The 20,301-nt window shown below is 41.5% G+C and overlaps 2 protein-coding genes across 3 annotated transcripts in view; one reads left to right on the top strand and one right to left on the bottom strand.

The window, feature by feature from the left end:
* Positions 1-3,439, top strand: orc4 (origin recognition complex, subunit 4). Its single transcript, XM_020591906.1, has 13 exons — positions 1-100; positions 194-270; positions 385-475; positions 595-670; positions 850-935; positions 1,022-1,070; positions 1,195-1,346; positions 1,432-1,605; positions 1,888-1,974; positions 2,191-2,299; positions 2,384-2,479; positions 2,652-2,719; positions 2,817-3,439. The coding sequence occupies exons 1-13, from the start codon at positions 44-46 to the stop codon at positions 2,997-2,999; spliced, it is 1,305 nt and encodes a 434-aa protein (XP_020447562.1). The 5' UTR covers positions 1-43; the 3' UTR covers positions 3,000-3,439.
* Positions 3,440-4,118: 679 nt separating this feature from the next.
* LOC109955601 (activin receptor type-2A) overlaps positions 4,119-20,301 on the bottom strand; it is a 44,102-nt gene continuing 27,919 nt past the window's right edge. For both annotated transcript variants that reach the window (XM_020591904.1, XM_020591905.1), the window contains exons 5-11: positions 15,915-16,058; positions 14,480-14,623; positions 11,676-11,821; positions 11,425-11,539; positions 10,782-10,920; positions 10,561-10,691; positions 4,119-10,182 (exon numbers count right to left, since the gene is read on the bottom strand). In XM_020591904.1, coding sequence (XP_020447560.1) covers positions 9,988-10,182; positions 10,561-10,691; positions 10,782-10,920; positions 11,425-11,539; positions 11,676-11,821; positions 14,480-14,623; positions 15,915-16,058 — 1,014 coding nt within the window. In that variant the 3' untranslated portion in view covers positions 4,119-9,987. The remainder of the gene's footprint in view (positions 10,183-10,560; positions 10,692-10,781; positions 10,921-11,424; positions 11,540-11,675; positions 11,822-14,479; positions 14,624-15,914; positions 16,059-20,301) is intronic.

Genomic DNA, 20,301 nt, shown 5'->3' with positions numbered 1-20,301 from the left:
CACAAATATGTTTTTAACATGTTTTGCTCTCTAGAGACACAACATGAGTAAGAGGAAGGTGAAAAATGATCATATGCCAGTAGGAGAATGCATCACACAGGTTTGTATCAACCAGTAATTGTGTATTTACAAACAAGAGCTAGTGAATGGCTGTAGTATATACTACAGTTCCTTTATTCATGTTTATTTTCAGGTGCAGAAGATTTTAAGGGAGCGCCTTTGCCACCAGCAGCTCCCCCAGAAGCTGGTGGGAGTAGAGGCTCAACACAAGTAGGTTTATTTGACTGAATCTGGTGAGGGCATCTGAAATGGTTTCTACTTTGACATATTATTTCTAACTGGAGGAGCACTATGGGCATTGCAGTCAAACCACTGTGTTTCCAGACACCTCCTGGAGCTGCTGAAGCGGACGGCCATCCACGGGGAGAGTAACTCGGTGCTCATTGTTGGGCCCAGAGGAGCAGGGAAAACAATGGTGAGCCCCTGTAGTCAGGGTAAAATAGGCTTCTGGGTGGAAATGGTTGAAAAAGATGATAAATTGTGTTGAACTATACTTGTATGTAATGTCTAGTGTCTGTGTTTTTGTGTCTGCAGCTGCTGAAGTGTGTGTTGAGAGACCTGTTGGAAGAAAAAGAAGTGCAGAAAAACCTTCTACAGGTTTATCTCAATGGTACAGACTCTGGTTCCTCATTCATTTCTGGACTGGTTCTTTCTTATGACCACAGAACATATTGCACCAGGGTTTATACAGAAGTGAGAAATAAACTTAGATTTTTTTTAGTTAAGCTACTAAAATGATTCAGTTACACTTAATAATGTCTGGTTGAATTTCTTGCCTGTTTTCTGCAGGTCTCCTGCAAACAGATGATAGAATTGCACTAAAAGAAATAACACGGCAACTCCATCTGGAAAATGTTGTTGGTGACAGAGTATTTGTAAGTATTTACCAAGAGTCTTATGAACATCTTTGCCACTAATAATGTAATAAAAGTGCTTCAAAAACAGGTCTGTTTCATTTCAGGGAAGCTTTGCAGAGAATCTGGCGTTCCTGCTGGATGCACTGAAGAAAGGTTAGAAAATGTTACAGCGCTGAACAATTGGCACAGATTTTTGCAGAGTTTGAAACTAAATTATACAAATTCAAGGCCATTAAGTCTGATGTGTAATAATATTTGCTTTTTTGGTCCCATCTAGGCGATCGCAGCAGCAGTTGCCCAGTGTTGTTCATCCTGGATGAGTTTGACCTTTTTGCTCACCATAAGAACCAGACTCTGCTCTATAACCTGTTTGACGTCTCCCAGTCTGCCCAGGCACCCATCGCTGTGGTCGGCCTCACCTGCAGACTGGTGCGACTCAAAATCTGATTCAAAATGGACGGCAAACCGTCTCCATCATCTCAAACATTTTTTTTAATTGTTCATTTCCATTCAGGATGTTCTGGAGCTGTTGGAAAAGCGTGTGAAGTCGCGGTTTTCCCACCGTCAGATCCACCTCCTGAGCAGCCTGACCTTCTCTCAGTACCTAGATCAGGTCCAAGCACAGCTCAGCTTGGCACATGATTTTCCTGACACCAAGTTTGCTGAGGATTGGAATGCTGGCATCAAGGTGAACCAAGGAACTGATTTTGGTTCCATTTTAGGCAAAACAAAATCAAATGGGAATAAATCAAAGATGCCAGTTTAGGTGCTCACAATCAGATTTGATTTTGAACATCATTTTGTAGATGTTAAATTGACCTCCTGGAGGCACATCAAGGTTAAAATGTGATGTACTGAAAGCTACTACACCAGCAGTTGGATTTTACAGAAACATGCAGCAACAACACGACTTGTAGCATCACTTGTTCGACATGTTTCACTTGTCTTCCCTTTGTTTTTATTTCCCCAGACTCTGTGTGAAGACAAATCAGTTGAGGAGGTTTTACAGAAACACTTCAACTCTAGCAAAGACTTCCGCTCAAAGCACATGTTGCTGGTGAGAGCAACACACAGATTGTGTTTTGTTACAAACTTCATCTGCCATTTGGTTTGACAAAGGCGATCTGAATCAGCATAAAACAAGAACACACTATGATTAGCATGTGTCAATCACGCTTGTACTTGTGTAATACTTCAAATTAAGGTACAGGTTTAGCTAAACAGAAGCAAAGTTTGATTAAAAGACCTTATTGAGAGATGTTGTTTCTTACAGATGTTGTGTCTGAGTCGTGTCTCTGTAGCCAATCCTGCCATCAAACCCGCTGACGTCCTGGAGGCCAGCAGACTGTGTTTAGCTGATGCCAAGGCTAACATGCTTCATGGTAACGTCAGAAGGAACAGAGAAATGTCTTTGGGCACACACTCCAGAAAGTCTATATCAGTTATAGCTGTGTTTCTCTTTTTAGGCCTGTCCATCTTGGAGCTGTGCCTGATCATTGCCATGAAGCACCTCAATGACATCTACGAAGGAGAACCGTTCAATCTCCAGATGGTTCACAATGGTACCACCTGATCCAGTTTCACTTAGTTTATGGTTTTCATAAAGCACATAGGAGAAAACTGGACACTGAAAACCTCTCAAACGAGATGTGAAAAGCAACAGGCATTCAAAACATATCGCAAGTCATCACTGTGAAAGGTTTTCTTGACCTGCTTACATGTCCTGTTTTTTAGAGTTTAAGAAGTTCCTGCAAAGAAAGTCAAACTCCATGTACAACTATGACCAGCCTGTCGTCATGAAGGTCAGTAGGAACACTATCAAAAAGCTTTTCGTTTAGAGATTTCCTGCCACCCACACCAAAACTATTTCATTCCTGCCTTTGCTTATACAACCCTCAGGCTTTTGAGCACCTGCAGCAGCTGGAGCTGATCCGGCCTGTTGATGGCTCCTTGGCCAAAACGCAGAGGGAATACCAGCTCATGAGACTCATGCTGGACCACAGTCAGATCATGGAGTCCCTGCAGAAGTATCCACAATGCCCCACTGATGTCAAGCAGTGGGCTATGTCGGCGTTCGGCTAGGACTCTGCATGGACGTTTTTTTCCCAGTGCTGCAGCAGCAAATAGATGGAACAAATTAATACATAAGTTTGTGAGGCTTGTCTTACATACAGATACTGGACTGGACTGAATACCAGGTGAAATGTCAAGTCAAAATAATCTGAAATGGAAAGGAGCACTACAGCTGTTATAGCTGCCAAGGAGGGTAACTCTGGTATGTCAGACTGTTACAGCTACAATTGCGCTTATGTTTCATGTTAGGAGGACTTCTCCTGTACTCAGAAAATCAACCATTCAGAATATTGACCTGTTTTCCAGCAACGTGTAGACTGTCAAAGCAGGCTTTTCCTTTAGGTTTATGGGTTTTGAATTACTCCTTAAATAGAAAACTGAAGCAGTTTAAAAATGAAAGGTTTCACCAGAATGTCTTGATAAAATTGAATAAAACAAGACAACTGTTACCTGCAGTTCTCTCCTTGAAAATCACTGAAAAGTGCTGGAGTTTGGAAACTGGTGTCACCTGCTGGATGCTGCCATCTGGTGGCAGATGTAGAACTGCACCAGTGGAGGTCAGCATGAACCTGGGCAGGAGCTACAGAGACCCTTCCAATAGTTTTTAAGTTTGATATAATCATTGGCACCTTATTTTGTAAACTGCCTACCAAAACAGAACCTTATTTTACAGCAACATTTATGTCATAACATTTCCAAATAATACAGGAGAAGCTTCCTGGAAAGGAGGATGTAATTTGGTATTGATTATATGGAAAACAGGGAGTGTGTTCAGTTAGACTTGTAACCTAGATCATCTTGTAGTCACTGCAGGTGAACTTCACATCCAACACTGCGGAACTGGTCTACAGGAAAGCATCCGATTAAACATACACAGTCAAGTGTTGAATAACAGATAATGAGTTAGTTTGTTTTAAACCGAGCTTTTCTTGTAAGGAAATTCCCATTTTCCCTTAAGTGGGAACATATCACATAGTTCTTCCTCAGGGAACTTTGGAGGAAATTGTCACTGAATTACAAACTTGTAAAATAAAGTGCTTGTAACTAAAAACTGCAGTTGTCAGATGAACAGGAATAAAGCAATCTCAGACTGTGATTTAGTCAGTGAAACAAAGAAAAACATCTGCATTCACAATCTAAAAACACATTTATTTACATCACATGGATCACTTTAGCTGATAAAAACCACAGCTGGCTAACATTAGCCTTGAGTCACAGCGCTGATCCAGGACCAGTTTTGTCTCTGATTAAATATCCAATGTTTTTTTCTGTTATAATACTCTTCTGTATTCCTCCCTTGTCCCTACACTGGGAGGTCAAAGGTCAAGGGGGGATGTATTTACATTTTCTAGTTTGAGATTCCAGAGCTACTTGGCCTATTTACACATTTTTGTAGTCACGTGTATCAGGTGTAATGAAACAGGACATTGAGATTTTTTATTTTTAAACACAACCCACTGACCAAAAAGACTAAAGATGAGATAGTCCAGCCTTGAAACCCAGAAACTCTGGGAGCATCATTACCTCTACAGGCTGTGTTGGTAGATTCTGGATCAGCGCTGCAACTGGAGAGCCTGGAAAAAATGTGGGGTCAAAAATGCATGTAGTGTTTGTTTCTCTGTAGAAATATCAGGCCTGGCAACCGGACTTATCTTGCTGTCAAGACAGTCCGAGTGGCGAGGTCACTGGAGTTCAATGTTTCCTCTAAAATTCTTACCAGCAGTGAAAAAAAGCAGGTGATCGAGATGCTGGAATGAAATACCTGTTGTAGATGACTATTATCATATATGGAATATTGCAACAGCTCCAATCAAGTGCTTTCTTGCTTTCCTTAAGTACTCCAATGAGCCTCTGGCTTTTAGCTTGCACAGAGCTCAACTTTTCGCATACTGCAGGACAACCTCTTGACACAGCTAGGCTGGGCCCTGCTGCCAGGTGGAAACAAGGGAAGTATAAATGAATGTAGAGGAAACACTGAAGTTTAACACACACCTACTGTATAAAGAATCAGCTCAGAGTATATAGTTGATACAGGTACTTATGTTCTCATGTCTGTACATTTCCTAGACTGCTTAAAATAGTGGGGGCAACAAGACAAATGTTTCACTGGTAGTTTATACGCACAGCAATGTGAGGTGCCGGGCTGGAGGAAGTCGAGAGAGAACAAGGTAAAGCCAGCGCACTCAGGAAACCCATTCATACACCTTAAACTGATCAAGTTCAGACTGGACTTTTAGTTGAGTGAGAACAGGTTTATTCTGAGGGGAAATCGATCTGTCATTTGTTCTGAGGTCGTCTCACCTGCCTTAACCAAGGCAAATAGAGCCATAGATTTATTTTGGATAAACTGAAAAACCTTTATAAAATTAAGGCGCCTGAGAAGAAGGTTGTGGAGATTTGGCTGCTGCACTGATGTCTGACTGAGGCTCAAAGGAACGAGGAAGGCCACAAACTTCACGACTCTCCATGGGAGCTTAACAAATTTAGCCTTTACTGTTTTCTTGTCTCTCTAGCTGGACTGTGCTTTTGGCCCGCTAGTTCACCTCCTTTACAGCAGCTACTGCTTCACACCTCCAGAAGGTAACCGCACAACCAACAGGTGTATGAATGCTTCTTTGAGTGCTTCAGTTTTACTTGTTTCTACAGCGACAGGGCACAATCACACGAAACCAGCCAAACACAAAGCCCTCTAAAGTTACACAGGGCCGGGCTCAATCCACCAAAATACACACAATACTGGAATCCAGGAGTCTGAAGAACATTCATTCTCGGTTGTTTGTCCATACACTGAATAGAAACAAGCACGTTATAGTTTATATTTTTTCTTTTTGAATTACTGAAAGTGTTTCCTGAATTACAACCGAGCACCCACCCACAACACCCCAACAACCAGAAATCGTGCCAACTCTTACAACTTGATTCCGAGTTGCACCTGAGCTCTGATCCCCAAACCCCCAGGCCTGTAAATTGAAAAATAAATACAACATATCAATATGCAAGGTCACAGATAAAAAAAAATTAAAATGCTACAAGTTATTTGTGTTTGTGTATATTGAAAGTCACTCCTGCAGCTGATCCTACAGAAGTGTAGGGTAGTTTACAGCACTGGTTGCATATAACTCGCTAGAACTTAGAAAAGCATAGTACTGAATCCCTGAATGGTATTTGGTTTGGGTTGGTTTCTCAGGCGCAATTTAAACTGAAGCGGTCAAACACTGAACATCTTCCACTTTGTCTACCCACAGTACTGGGATGTGGCTGCCACCCAAATGCTGGTGTGTTTTGTTTTGTTTTGCTGTGGCTGATAGACTTATCGACTCTACCAGTCAGTTTGGCAGGTAACCAACCAACATTTGGAGGCTGTTTTTAAAAATCCACCTGGCTGCTGAAATACTGGTGAATAAGTTTTGCATTTAAGGACACAAACTTGGGGATGAAAAAGGATAATACTGGTGTTTTCCCTTTACACCTGTGCCACTCGGTGAAGCCTTCTGCTATCATTATACAGTCATGAAAAACTGCCACAGAACAAAATAATGCATCAAGGTCAAAACGAGGAAGCTTCTTTTTAGTCATCATATCATACTTGGGGGGGGGAATGGGATTTTACTCAGAAATAATCCACCCAACTAGCACTTTACCAAAACTCAAGAACTTGTGAATTTGAATCCCTTTTCTGGTAGAGGAACCTGGTTACGATTTTGGTTTATTTGTCATACTTTTTACCCAAAAGAAATCCCTGTGAATGAGGTAGTATTTACTGAAGGGCCGCTGGGGTTTGCAGTGCTGATCATCCCTGTCTGTTCAAGCTTCATGAGGACCTTTGACATTGGCAGTGAACTGAAAAACAGCAGCAGCAAAAGGAAGCAGTATCATGGATGCAATTGTCACACTTCTGCTACAGTGAGTGAATAAGATGATGGCTTAAACTTCCTTCAGGTTTGCTGTGTTGTTGCAATAGTTTCTGAAATAATATCTCAGATTTGTGTTACTGCTGTCACCTGCTCCTGATTTATCAAATGGTCACTGTTTAATAAGAACTGCATCAGAAAAGCAAATGCAAACATGCTCAAGGAACTTGTACAGTTTCTGAACTCTGAACATCTTTTTGAGTTCTACTAGGTTTTTTTGGGGGACAATTGTTAGCATTAATTTAGTCTGGCCCTGTAATGTCTGTTACATCATGTATCACAGAATAGTTGGGGTAAATATAAGCACACAAAACAAAAACCTAACCCAATTACTGCCTTGATTGTTTGCTGTGCAGAGTGGGAGGATCTGATTAGGCTCCCCTATCCAGATTTTATCCAAATGATCATAAATCATTTTTACTGTTTTACTTACGTATTGCCTTGAGCACTACAGTACATTGCTTGCTTACAATGCTAAACTTGTTATGAAAAAGTCTAATGATTATTGTCCAAAATGTGAAATGGTTGGGTAGAAAGACGGTTCTTCATCCTTTAAAGTATTTCCAACTGCACCACTTGATTCTAAAACGCTTGATTTTAAACTGCGTCCTGTGAAACCACCCCAAAGCTTGAGGAGAGACTGCAGGTCTGCCGGCACCAGTGTTCAATATCCCTCAGAGGAAATAAAGACTCTAAAATGTCATTGTTGCCTTCACAACAATGACAGATACATCCGTTTCGCCTGACATCTACAAGAGTAACCAATATGAATGCGGAGAAATGGCACCAGGATGACAGAGAGAAAGGGAGGATCCTCGTCTCGACTGGTCTAACTGTGGTTAGCCGTGCAGTCGGGTTAGTGTCAATAAGATCTCAACACTGCACCTGAATGGCAGTTTCTCTTTTCAAAACACCTACCTACTTTGTAAAAGCTGTTGAATTTGTTAACATCAACCATGTTGTGTGCAACTCTGAAGAAAGACATCAGATATGTTGTCTGTCCATGTTGGTCCACACCAAGATGTCCAGTTCACAAAACACAGCATCAAACCAGGCTAAATGAATCTCACATAGGTTGGTGTTAGCTCTGAAACAGGAGAAACACTGACCAGAGTCAGGGATAGACCCTGTCTGGCTTTCTTATAGAGATAGTGAAGACATGGGGCAACAGATAGCCGAAGCTATGTCGGGTAATGTTTTACCCTGCTCCAACAAAATCTTAAAGGTGGCAAACTAAGTGGCTCTCAGAGCCAAATGTTTGATACCAGCTAGCCAACATACCAGACTGGTTCGCAAGACATAAAACCTGCTAAATACTCACACAGGTATGGTCAGACAGGACAGAGGAAAGCTTCCCATTTAACTGTCTGTGGAAACACTGGCTTTGAGCGTGACAGCACGACTAAACCCTTACAGACAGACCCGAGGAAAGACAGAGAGGGGGCACGTAAGAATCAGCAAGAGAGGAGGTACTGCAATCTGAGATAGGTGAGGATGAGGGGGAGGATGTGAGGAGGTGGGGAGTAGCAAAGATTCCTGAGGTGTATCAAAAGAGAGCAGAGACTCTTGAGAGTTAATCTGAAAACAAACAAACAAAAAAGATGTGTGCAATCAAATCAAAAGCAAGTTGGCTCAGCTAAATCCAGGTACTCTTCCAAAGTAGGGCGGGGTACTCCTGGAAACACCCTTAAAACTGCAATTCAAATCTGATACCTCTCATAAAATAAACATACAAATGATCTTACTTTGTTAATCTGTTTTTTTTCTAAATACAATTAGACCACATAAAACTGATTTCACAAAATAAAAGCCTAAACAAGAAGAACATGCTCCAAGAATCTGACAGTCTTGAAGCGTTTTAATACCTTCTGATTTGGTACTGATACCAAAAATGACAGGTATCATGAGTGGGTACCTAGCGCTAATCCAGAAAGGTATAAATACATATACTGTATATCCACATCTCCCGGCCAAAGTTAGGCTTATCAGCTACAGATATTATTACTCCACTGACAGTGGACACAGCAAAGCAAAACAGAACAATCACTCTAAATGACAACATCATCGTGGGGGTAAGAAGGAAATCTCAAAGAGACCAAAAGAAAACAAACAAAAGGAGACAGTTATTATTCATAAATCAAAGTGTAGCAACATTAAATGTGAGGCTGAGAGATGGGAGAGAAAAGGGAGAGTATGGCCATGGATATGGAGGCGTTACTGACTACACTACCCATGAGTGTCATGGCAGACTGACTGGATGTCATGAAGAGCCAAGGTTGTGAAAAGTGGGAGCCGTGACTGTGAGCAGGGAGAGGGAGTACTTTAAACGGTGTCCATCTGAACTGAGGTATACCTGGTTGAAGGAGGTTTATGGTTCTGTATCATCGTAATGCTTGAAAATGGGCCCCCCTCCCCCTTTAAAATAAGCTTGATTAACAAGTTGTCTGGGTCCATAATACATTATGTACAGCAGCATTACACTATAAACATTCAGAAGCCGTTGCTTATTGGCAGAACGATAGTCATTTCTTCCAAAAAAAAAAGCACACGAGAAAACAGCAAATGTATCCAGAGCCAGGTGCTCCTCTTTTTTTCTTTTTCTTTTTGTTTTACACTAAATGCACTGAGAGTTCTGTGAAATTTCTCTGCAAGATCTTCTCTCTCTGTAGAAGACCGAGCAGAACAAGTCGCCCTCCTATGTATGTGTATGTATATAAAAACAAGACATGATAAAAGTGTCTGTTGAGTGTCGTTGTCCCAGCATGTCAGCACTGCCACTTGGTGACGTTGTAAATATCCTGAATCGTTTGCTCGAGATGAGTTCTGAAAGTTAACATGTTAAAATCCTCAGGCACACATATCAAAATGAGGTGGATACAAACTGATGTGGTGAGGTGGGCGCAGGGTGTTTCCTGAACGTGAGTAGCGGCCCGCACTTAAAGAAACGAGAAAGAAAGAAAGGAAAAAAAGACAAAAACCAAAGGAAACAGAAAACAACACTACGCCAACCAACCAGGGTCGGCTGTCCATCCTCTTGTGTTGATCCGTGTTTCTGTAAGTTCATCCGGTGTCTTCTGATTGGCAGATCATAAGCTGGACTCCTTGGGTGGGAGGTCCACGTTGGTCACCATGGTGACAACTGTGACGATTTCCTCGGGGCCGATTATGGGGGCCTGGCGCTGCATCTGGCCGATGCGCTCCTCGACGCAGCCGGCAGACAGGCGAGCCTCCGCCTCATGGTCCCAGCAGTCCTCGATGGTTTCACAAAGCATGGCCAGACCCTGAGGGACAGAGGCAGGTCAGCGCTGCTGCCTGTGAAAGCTTCACTGAGAGTTTCCTGTTGTTTCCCACAGATGTTCACATCATAACAAAATGACACTTTCCTTCCATTCTGTTTGTCAAACTACATGACTCATGACAAATTTTCTGCTATGCTATCCTCTGCAACACTGCCTTGGAAAAAGTAACAAATACAAATCTAACTACATTTGATTACTGAATATTTACCTCAAAAAATGTGGTAAACAACTAAATGTAAGCTTTTCTAATGCACTTTATATATCCAGCACATGCCTGAGGACATTTTGGCACCAAATACGATTCTCTTAAGTCTCTTAAAAGCACAACAGTTACACCAACATGGTCTTCTCATCGCTCACCGTGTGTTTCTGCCAGCAGTCCCGCAGGCAAGGCCGCAGTTTCTTATGCACCACGACCTCCTGCATGTCCTCCAGAGATGGATGCTGACCAACCTCCTCCTCAAATGGGAGCATGTACTCGTCCACTGGGCCTGGTAACACACAACAAATTCAAAATAAATATTAATTTATAGGAACATAAACAAACAAAAATCTTGTTGACGCATCCACCTCACTCTCACCGTCGGCAGCTGTGCATCGCGATGCAAGCTCCCAGAGGACGAGGCCAAATGCATACATGTCGATACGCAGGAAGGAGTCACGCTGGAAGTTGATGGCACCCTCCAGGACTTCAGGAGCCATGTAACGCCGTGTTCCCACCTTCAGGTTCAAACAAAGACAAAGGTCACAAAACTAAAGTATAAGTGAGCAAAAACAGAATCAAAGCAGCTCAGAGATGGGCTGAAACTGTGAGAATTGTGCGTGAGCATTTCTGTGTCCTACAGGGGTCTGTTACATTACTGTTATTTTTTGTTCAACTTCAAAACAAGAAACAATCAACACCAGAACCTAAATCTCTCAGGGCCTGTGTAATAACATAAAAGCCTCACAGCCTGTACTGCCACCCATAGGTGCTGTCAGGTATTTTCACATAGTACCTGACAGCACCTATGGGTGGCAGTACAGGCTGAGAGTCTAGTCAGGTATTTTCACAACAGTGACTCAGTAACACTTCTAGTACTCGGGACTCCAGGACAGTCAAAATCATTAGTGTCACCCTTACAACCACTTTCATGTGTTTGTTGCTTTGAGAAGCCTGTCTCCAACATTAAAAGGCAGAAAACATGGTGAACAGCTGGAGGAGGAGTTAAGTTTCATCTCTACCTGTCCGTGTGTATCTCCTACTGATTTTCCAGCTTCAAACTTCAGGGCAAGGCCAAAGTCAGCTATGCAGGCTGTCAGGTTACTCTTCAGTAGCACATTCTTACTCTTAATGTCCCTAAAGAAAGGAACAAGGAAAACACCTTCAGTCTAACAGATCAAGTGTCTTGTAGCCTGAAAATATCAAAGCATGTCAAAATAATCTCCATGTCTTGATAAAAGCTGATAAATTTAGAGGTATTTTGTCATCATACCTGTGAGCGATGGAAGGCTTGTGTCCTTCCTTGTGTCCCGGGATGTCTTCGTGAAGGTAGGCCAGGCCACGGGCCGCCGTCTGGGCAATATGGCACAGCTCGTTCCAGGACACGACACTGGCCTTCAGGTAGTCTGTTAGCGAGCCCTGGAGACATGAAGGCAGAGGAAAGACCCATTCAAATGCTGCTACTGCTATATTTGCCCTGGTCAAAAAGCTTTCCTGTTTAGGCAGTAAAGCCCTTACCTTTAACATTTGCTCTGGTGGAGGATAAAACAAATGCATGAAGATGCCAAGACATGAGTGAAAGGTGAAACAACCTGCTCAGTATATCTAGCTGTGGCCAGGAGATGATTCAACAGGAATCCTAAGTAACAGAATAATTAATGCTAAATAATGATATAGTGATGGCTGATTTGTAATGATTCCCACCTCTCTGGAGCCAGCAATGTTTCCATGGTAACAGCAATACCCCTAATGGGTGGAAATGCACTAAAGCTTGTGGCTAGTGTTGGATTTCACAAAGGATTCAGCGATGGCTTCTGCAGGAACAGATACCTGTCTGATTGTAAAATTCAATACCAAAACGTATCAGCCAAAAAAGATTTGGGGATTTACTTCTGGAGCTTCATATTTCACTTCAGTGTTATAGATAAAATTTACTACATATGGGTTGGCCTCTTAAAACCACAGCGAAGTCACTCCTGTCATCAAGCCAGATCCCTGCACACTTTCTGTTCATGGCAAATAGCACAGCTTTGATAAATGCTACTCATTTATCTACTCATGGTTGTGGTGTTTGATCAACTGTTCTTTAATCTCTATTTATCAAGGGAATGTTTGCTGAGTGAGCAGGCTCTTTATCAGCAAAGACCTGCTTCAGTTTCCAGCTAGCTTTTATACAAAAACTTTGCAGAGACATACTGTATCTTTTACCACTTCTTGTATTCATGGTTGTGGAGCTCTTTAGATACTAGTCACAGCTGCATTAACACTAAAAACTGCAGTAAAGACATATAGAACTATCCAGATTTGGCAACAAGGGAAAAAATATATGATCAAGATTTCAACCTTATTATTTAAGCTGCATCTGTTTACCTCCTCTGTTCTTATATAACATACTGTATGTCAGTATGGCACAAGGTCACATCTAGCAAGGCAAAGACAGATGTAATCATACAAAGTAACCAGTAGAGGGCAGACAGCTCCAACAGATGAGGATAAATACAATCTAATCATCAGCTGTCCTGCTTTTAGATCAGTGCTTTAAACCTGTGTACATTCAATATTTTCACTGTTTTATTTCACAAATGTGAAAATGCAAACAGAAATAATACTATATGCTTCTGAAAGGAAACCACTGACAGCTATTAATATCCATGCATTATACAAGATATGAAAAGACTCAAACACAGGGAGTCTTGGAGGGGTTTCTCTCCTTTGAGGCGAGCCTCTGCATGCTACAGATACTTTTAATCTTACCACACCAATCTGCTTAGATGCATCAAATGCTGAGGCATAAATCAACTGTTGAAGAAACACTGAACTCTGCGATCACTGCTCCAGTTGTGCTACACAAGCTAAGAGGTGCCCGACATTTTGACTCCTGCTCAGTTATCAGTCAAACTTTAAGTTTTGAATCCTATAAAGACCACTTCGTAAACAATAATGACTGTACATGCTTGACATTTACTGTACTTATGATATAGTGCTGGTAGTATGACCTTTCATAAAACTCTTTTCAAACTAATTCCTTCAGTGTTATTTGCACTGAGAGAGCTTGAACAAATCAGAGCAGCCTGTGTAGACTTGGGTTATGTGGCTTACTAAGAGCTGTAATGCTGGGTTAAAGCCTCACGGCCACACTCACGGCCACACCCACAGCCTTTCATTTTTCAACCTTTATTCACACAGGAAAGGTTTCCTAAGTACGCAGATTCAGACTCTTAGCCTGACTGGGAAATTCAAGCAAGTGAAGCAAGAAGAATTGCTCTCCACTTCATTGGTAATGACCCTCAAAACACAGAGGCACTTAGAGCCCCAAACCTACAAAGCTACTGTGGCTGAAAGGGTGAATGATGCACGAGAGGGTGAACAAAGCTCAAGTCCACCTTTTCTGGATAAACAAGTCTAAAAAAACAACATAAAGTAGCTATAGTGTATTTATGGATTAGCTCTTTATGCACCAAACAGTCAATACAATGTAGAAGTTTCATGAATGTTTCCCCCTTTTCCAGTGCTTACAACTCTCTCAGCTGCCTACCCCAGATCCTTTTACTGTACACCCTTTCGGTGTACAGTAAGCACAAGACGATACACTAGGACCATTATATCAGTGTGTTTACCTGGGCGCAAACAACCTGGCTAGTGGAACAATTCAGAGCAGTAGCATTAGCTTTGCCAGGTTTAATGTCAAATATGATTTTAAATGATATTTTTAACCTTTCTTTCACCCTTCTTTATTAGCTTTACTTGCATGTGCTGCTTGGGTGAAAAGGGTGCAAACATTTATTCAAAACTTGAGGAATCTAAAACCTCAAACACGCACAACCAGTGTGAGAAAAGCCGGTTTTTCAGTTGCTCAGAATGTTGAGGCAGCTAAATCTACTAATGTAAAATGTTTAATCTGGACGAGGTTTGTCTCGGCTTGTGATTCAACTGTATTACAGAATACATGTTTCCTGCATAATGTACAACCACCTCTATGTGCACAGCTCAAAACTGTGAGATTTTAAAAAGCCAAAAAAAAAAAAAAAAAAAAGAAGCAGTTTGCTGCTGGTGGTGTGTCTGTCTCAGACAGCGTACCTTGTCATGGTAGGCGGTGATGAGCCACAGCTCCAGGTCCAGGTTGTTGTTCCTCTTCTCCACGCCAATGAAATGGAGGATGTTTTCGTGCTTCATGCCGCTCACGCTGTAGATCTCATACTCGCTCTGCCAAGACAGCTTGTCCTAGACGGGAGCAGAGAGACAAATGCAGATGTTATTTCTGCTAGCTACCTGGCCACAAAAGTTTTATTTATAGCTTGCAGAAGAAAAGTAAGGCAGGTGAGAAATAGTCAAATCAAATCAAATTTATTTATATAGCACTTTAAAAACAACATCTAGTTGACCAAAGTACTTTACATGGCAGAATAAAATCACGATAATTAACTAAAATAAAATAGATTCAGTGCAAAAAAAAGAACAACTCAGACACACAGATGACACACATTCGATAAATTAGATTCAAAGGAATGCATCAGGCGCATAAATTCAGTGAGTTAAGATGGAGCCAAACCATTAAGAGCATTAAAAACAAAAATCAGCATCTTAAAATCGATTCTAAAACAGACTGGAAGCCAGTGGAGAGAAGCCAGTACCGGGGTTATATGCTAAAATTTTCTGGTACTTATCAGAAGACAAGCAGCAGCATTTTGAACCATCTGAAGTTGAGAGAGGGAGGACTGGTCAACACAATAATAACTTTTGACATAAAAAGTAATTTAGACACTGGTCTAAAATTAGAGAACACTAAAGGGTCAAGATTTGGCTTTTTGAGAAGAGGCTGGACAATTGCTTTTTTAAAAGCATCTGGAACTGAGCCTGTCCTTAAACACAAATTAATTAGAGCCATAAAGCTAGGCTCAACCGAATCAAAAACATCCTGAAACAATCTAGTTGGCAAACAATCCAAAGAACAGTGAGATGTTTTCATGTGGTGAACCAGTTCAGATAGCAGAGGTAAAGATACAGACTCAAACTGGTCAAAGACAGCAGAATGCAGAGGAATATCAGCTGGGTCAGGATTAGTAGGACTGGAGGACTGCCTAATGCTAGTGATTTTATCAGTAAAACACTGAAGAAAACCCTCATACTGCTACAGATGCCTCGGGATGAGAAGCAAGGTTACACAGCTTGATAACAGAATTAATTGTACTGAACAAGACCTGAGGTTTATGATGATTACTGACCACAATGTTGGACAAATAGTTTGATTTGGCAGATTTTACAGCCTTCTGATAGTCAGAGACAATCCCAGAAATGGCGGCGAGAAACATGAAGTTTATCCTATCTAAATAGTGTTAGAAATGATTAACCATAACGGAAAATCCGAACTTCTATAACTAACAAACATTACAAAAAAAACACGGGTTTAAACTGATGAGCTTTGATTGTTAAAACACTTGAAAAACTCAAATCTACCTCTATGCTTCACAGGAGAGGTCAGAAATCAACAAAGCTTCACATTCCAGGTACATACCTGAATCGGGAAGATCTTAACGGCCACATATTCATTCAGCAGCTGGGCCTTCCACACACATCCAAAGCGCCCCCTTGCTTTCACCTCAATCAGCTGCAGTGGCTTGTGTCCCAAAACAGGGGATGGAGGTGAGGGTCCAGGATCCTGCAGGGAGATATCAAAAAAAGAAAAACAAAACAGAAGACAAAGTTATTCTATAATTTTGTGCAGCGCACTGAAGTAGCATTGGCTTGAACCGAAGGTGACCGGGCTTTTGGCTCAGCAACAGTGTGCCTGAGGAGCTTCCACCAGCAGAACCACCATCATCTTCAATCACATCGTACAACTGACATTTACAGACTCAGTTTTAACGTGATGATTTTCTCCTATTATTTTTTGCCAACATACTGCTTTAGCCTCTTTTTTATATTTTATACTGTGGTGCTTTTTTCCCCATGTTTTGCTTATTTTATGGGCCTGTTTGCTTTTTCTTTTACCATTAAAGCACTTTGTAAAGTCTGGTTTTAGAAAGTGCTGCTTGTTTAAGTTTAGCATCATTATTACTGTGACATTTTTGGCAGTGAGGCCACAGCACACCAAGCTGAGTTTGTATTCATTCATTTTAAATTCAAAAAGCCCTCATGGCTGTATTTGCTCGAGTTCACAGAAGCAGGATTGTGACTGGAAGGTTGCCAGATTAAATTCAATGAGCCGATGTAGAAAAGTAGGTGGCGAAAGATCTGAAACGTTCATCACCCCTGAGCGAGGCACATGAAGTGTAGATGAGGCTTTAATGTGAATCAGTGTGAAGCAAGGCAGGCTTAACTACTGAATAAAAGGTTCAATAAAAACACTTAGGGAGCACTGTGTCGAACCCTGATGGGTCAAACCTCATGCATGCACTGTGCGGTCATGCTAATCCCATATAAACAAAAGTGACAGCAAGAAAGCCAAGTGTTTCAAATTTTAAGTAGGTTAAACACAGCTGGTGATCAGGATTAAGCTGATCACTTTCACATGTGACTTCACAAAGAAGGACAGAGGGCGAGCGAGGATAGAGAAACACAGAGAGAGAGAGAGAGAAAGGAGAAGGAAGCATGCAGGGAGGGAGTCGCATTTCCAAAGGATAAAAGATAGAGGAGAAGGACTTGCACATGACTGATGGCCTTTGATGAAATCAGATATGCTGCTGTAAAATCTCGACTTTATTTCCATTCCTCTGCATCACTGCCGTCAAGGAAAAAGAAAAAGCTTTCCCCTTTCAACGCTGCCGGTGTTCATGTTTTTACTTGAGCAAGGTGCTTGATAAGCTGGAACAAGTTTCAACACCTTGAGGCCCACAGGATGCACTCAAACACCGTAATATTATATCAAAAGTGTACACTTGTCGGTCCAGGTCTGTTTTTCTACTTTCCTGTAAAATGCCCCCTTTGTGTTACAAGCTTTGCTATTGATAAGTGTGACAAAGAAGATTTAACAGAGGGAAACAACACTCACACCAATGAGTTATCTTGTTGTCTGGTTGGGTGAGAAGCTACATTACAGCACACACCTTACTTTTGCTTAATTTACTGCTGAGGTTTTGGCACTGAACCTTTCTTAAAGACAAACACTGGTGATACCCAAGTCTTCCCACTGTGAAAAATGAGCTAAAGCTGTGCTACTGGGCATTTAACTGCAAAAGCAATAAAACAGGGGAGAAGAGGCTTCAGCTTTTACCTCCTGTCCTGACAAGATTACTGTGGCTACAGGAGCAAACTGTATATCATTTATCAGCATTTATGGTGTTGTTTTTAATCAGGTGGAAATTGTATTCCTAGTCATGAGCTTTGGCCTTCAGTGCACACAAGAAGAAGCCACGGTCTCACAGATACAAAAAGGTTCTGAGTAAGATTCCCCTATAATTATTAAGTTATCTTTGTCTAATGATCAGCCATGATATACTCTTTTCCAAAAAAGGATCTGTGAAAAAAAAATCAGGATTATAAAATAAAATAAACATTGTTTGGGATTTATTCTTGCAGAGGTTTGCTGAAGGTTATGAAATGGAAAATTAGAAACAAAAAAGGGATTTGAAACCAAGACCTTGCTATTAAAAAATAAACATTTTGCACAGTCTGTTCATTACAACATTTAGCATAAATATTGCTGTTCAAATGCTGCTCAATAAGATTTTAAACTAAAGTGAAATAGGTAAAAGGCAAAGTGAGTAGAGAAAACAAATACTGACAGATGATGTCTAAGTTTTAAGAACTCCTATATGCAAGTAGCCCACATTACTGTAGTAGCAGCTGCAGATATCTGCTCAGTTAACAAGAAACTTAGTGGGAGTGAAGGAAGAACTACTGCCTGTTGTTTTTTGGTATAAACACAAAGCGCAGACTGTCCATGTCTTTCAGTAGCTGCTCGGCAGTGCAGGGCGAATGGAAGTGAGAAGTGGTTTGTTTACTTAAACCTCCTCCCTCTAACAGAGAGCTGCGAAGCAGACCCGCTGTCTCTACACTCTACTTCCACGTCGAACACCAGCCAAATGACATGGAAAAAGGAGTTTAGCTTGGCTTACAGACTGGTCCAAACGGTCCTAAGTTGACACCTTTAAAAGCATCTTCAAGAAGCCACTGGACTATCCAAAATAATGAATGCACATTTCATAGAAATGTTTCTCCACCTCTGTTTTTAATGCTGTTTTGTCTGCGGAAGAACGTAAACTGTCAAACTGTCACTGAGGAACAGAGGAATTGACTGGCTTATGATTCAAATAGAGTGCAGTGTATTAAGGTTATATTCATATCATTATATCAGAAACATAGCTTCCAGTTTGGTGAGTGACCCTTATTGATTTTTCCACTACAGACAAATGCTGTAATTTCAGAGCTGGTCTGTGAAAGCAGCCCTTAAAGAATAACTGACACCGAGTGAACTGAGGTGTGGTTTCTCTCAGTTTGGAAGTTTACATAAACCTGCAGCAGAACACAAGATAAAAGTGAATTTGGGTAGTTTGTCCATTCTGACAATGGATGAAAATGAATTAAACAACCTTACATGACCTGTAGTTGAAAGGCATGTAGATGCAACATACTGCAGCAATGGGTGACTAATTAAAGGAAAAACCTGGGTTGTGTTCATAAAAACCCCCCCCCCCCCCCCCCCCATCCAAAAGACATGAGGGGTCACTGACTGGTCTGATGAGGATGACCATGATGTGGATCACATGCTGTGGCCTTCCCAGTCACCAGGTCTCAGCCCAGCTGAACAGCTATGGGAGATTTTGGAGCAACGTGTTAGGCAGGACTCTTTCTATTTTTGGTTCCGCATTGATGGGTCCGCATTGTTTCTGGAAACTCATCTGTCTTCAGGGCTTTGGCCTGATGAGGTGGCCTGGCCCGGCCTATCCTCCCTTGGGAGTCACCAGATCCTTTGTCCGATCACAGAGTACCGTTGCCTCAGATCGGGGCGCATTACACTTAGTCAGCAGACCACAGGAAACAGGAAAACAGAATATGCTGCTTCATGCCGTTCTTTGCAACCCCCAACCATCTCCATGACCTAATCAGGTTACGCCTTCATCTATTACATCACAGTAAGTCCCTTTAGTCCTGGTTTGGTCTGTCCTGGATTTGATGCCACTGTTGATATAACCTAAAAAAAAAAAAGCTAACCTGAAACCATGAAGTGACAGTAAGCCAGGGTCTAAATTCCCCCAGACAGTATGTGTTGTATTTTGTGAGCCTCTTAACTCTTTCTTCCATGAGAACTTCCAGTGATGTCTACAACCCCATTCTTCTACTTCAAATTGGTGCCTTTTAAGCCAAAGTACATTAGCAAAAGTTCCTCTTGTAATTCAGTAATGTACACTCTGACTTGAAAACTGTTCCAGGTAAGAGGCAATGCTCATGCTTATGCACAATGTATGTGCACACCTCCTCAGTGTGCATGTGAAATGGAAAAGAACACGGTAGCTTCAAGTTTCAAAAACCTCTACTCTGTCTCTGCATGGAAAATATGGTGAGCCATAAGGCTAGAGATAGTATTCTGGAAATTGGGTCACATCACTCTCACTCACTCACTCACTCACTCACTCACACACTCACACACACAACACACTCACTCACTCACACAACACACATGCATACTGTGCTTTACATGAACACCACAGGTGGACATTCATACAAAAGAGAGGGCTGCATTCGGAGCCATGTTGGCCATTTTCCACCATGCACAATACATTTTCAGCAGGGAACACAAAAGACATCCATCCATGCAATAAATCCAGGCAGGAAAAAAAATCAACAGACAGAAATGTGTTACAAACTGAGTAAACAAGATGCTGTCAAAAAAGCAAAGAGAAGAACAAAATGGTGGTCTGGGACTGAGGCGGAGAATTCATACCAAGCTCTGAACCCAAAAA

Source organism: Monopterus albus, unplaced genomic scaffold, assembly GCF_001952655.1.
Source record: "Monopterus albus unplaced genomic scaffold, M_albus_1.0 scaffold16.1, whole genome shotgun sequence".
In the NCBI taxonomy this organism is placed as follows: domain Eukaryota; kingdom Metazoa; phylum Chordata; class Actinopteri; order Synbranchiformes; family Synbranchidae; genus Monopterus; species Monopterus albus.
This window is presented reverse-complemented; position numbering and strand designations above follow the sequence as displayed.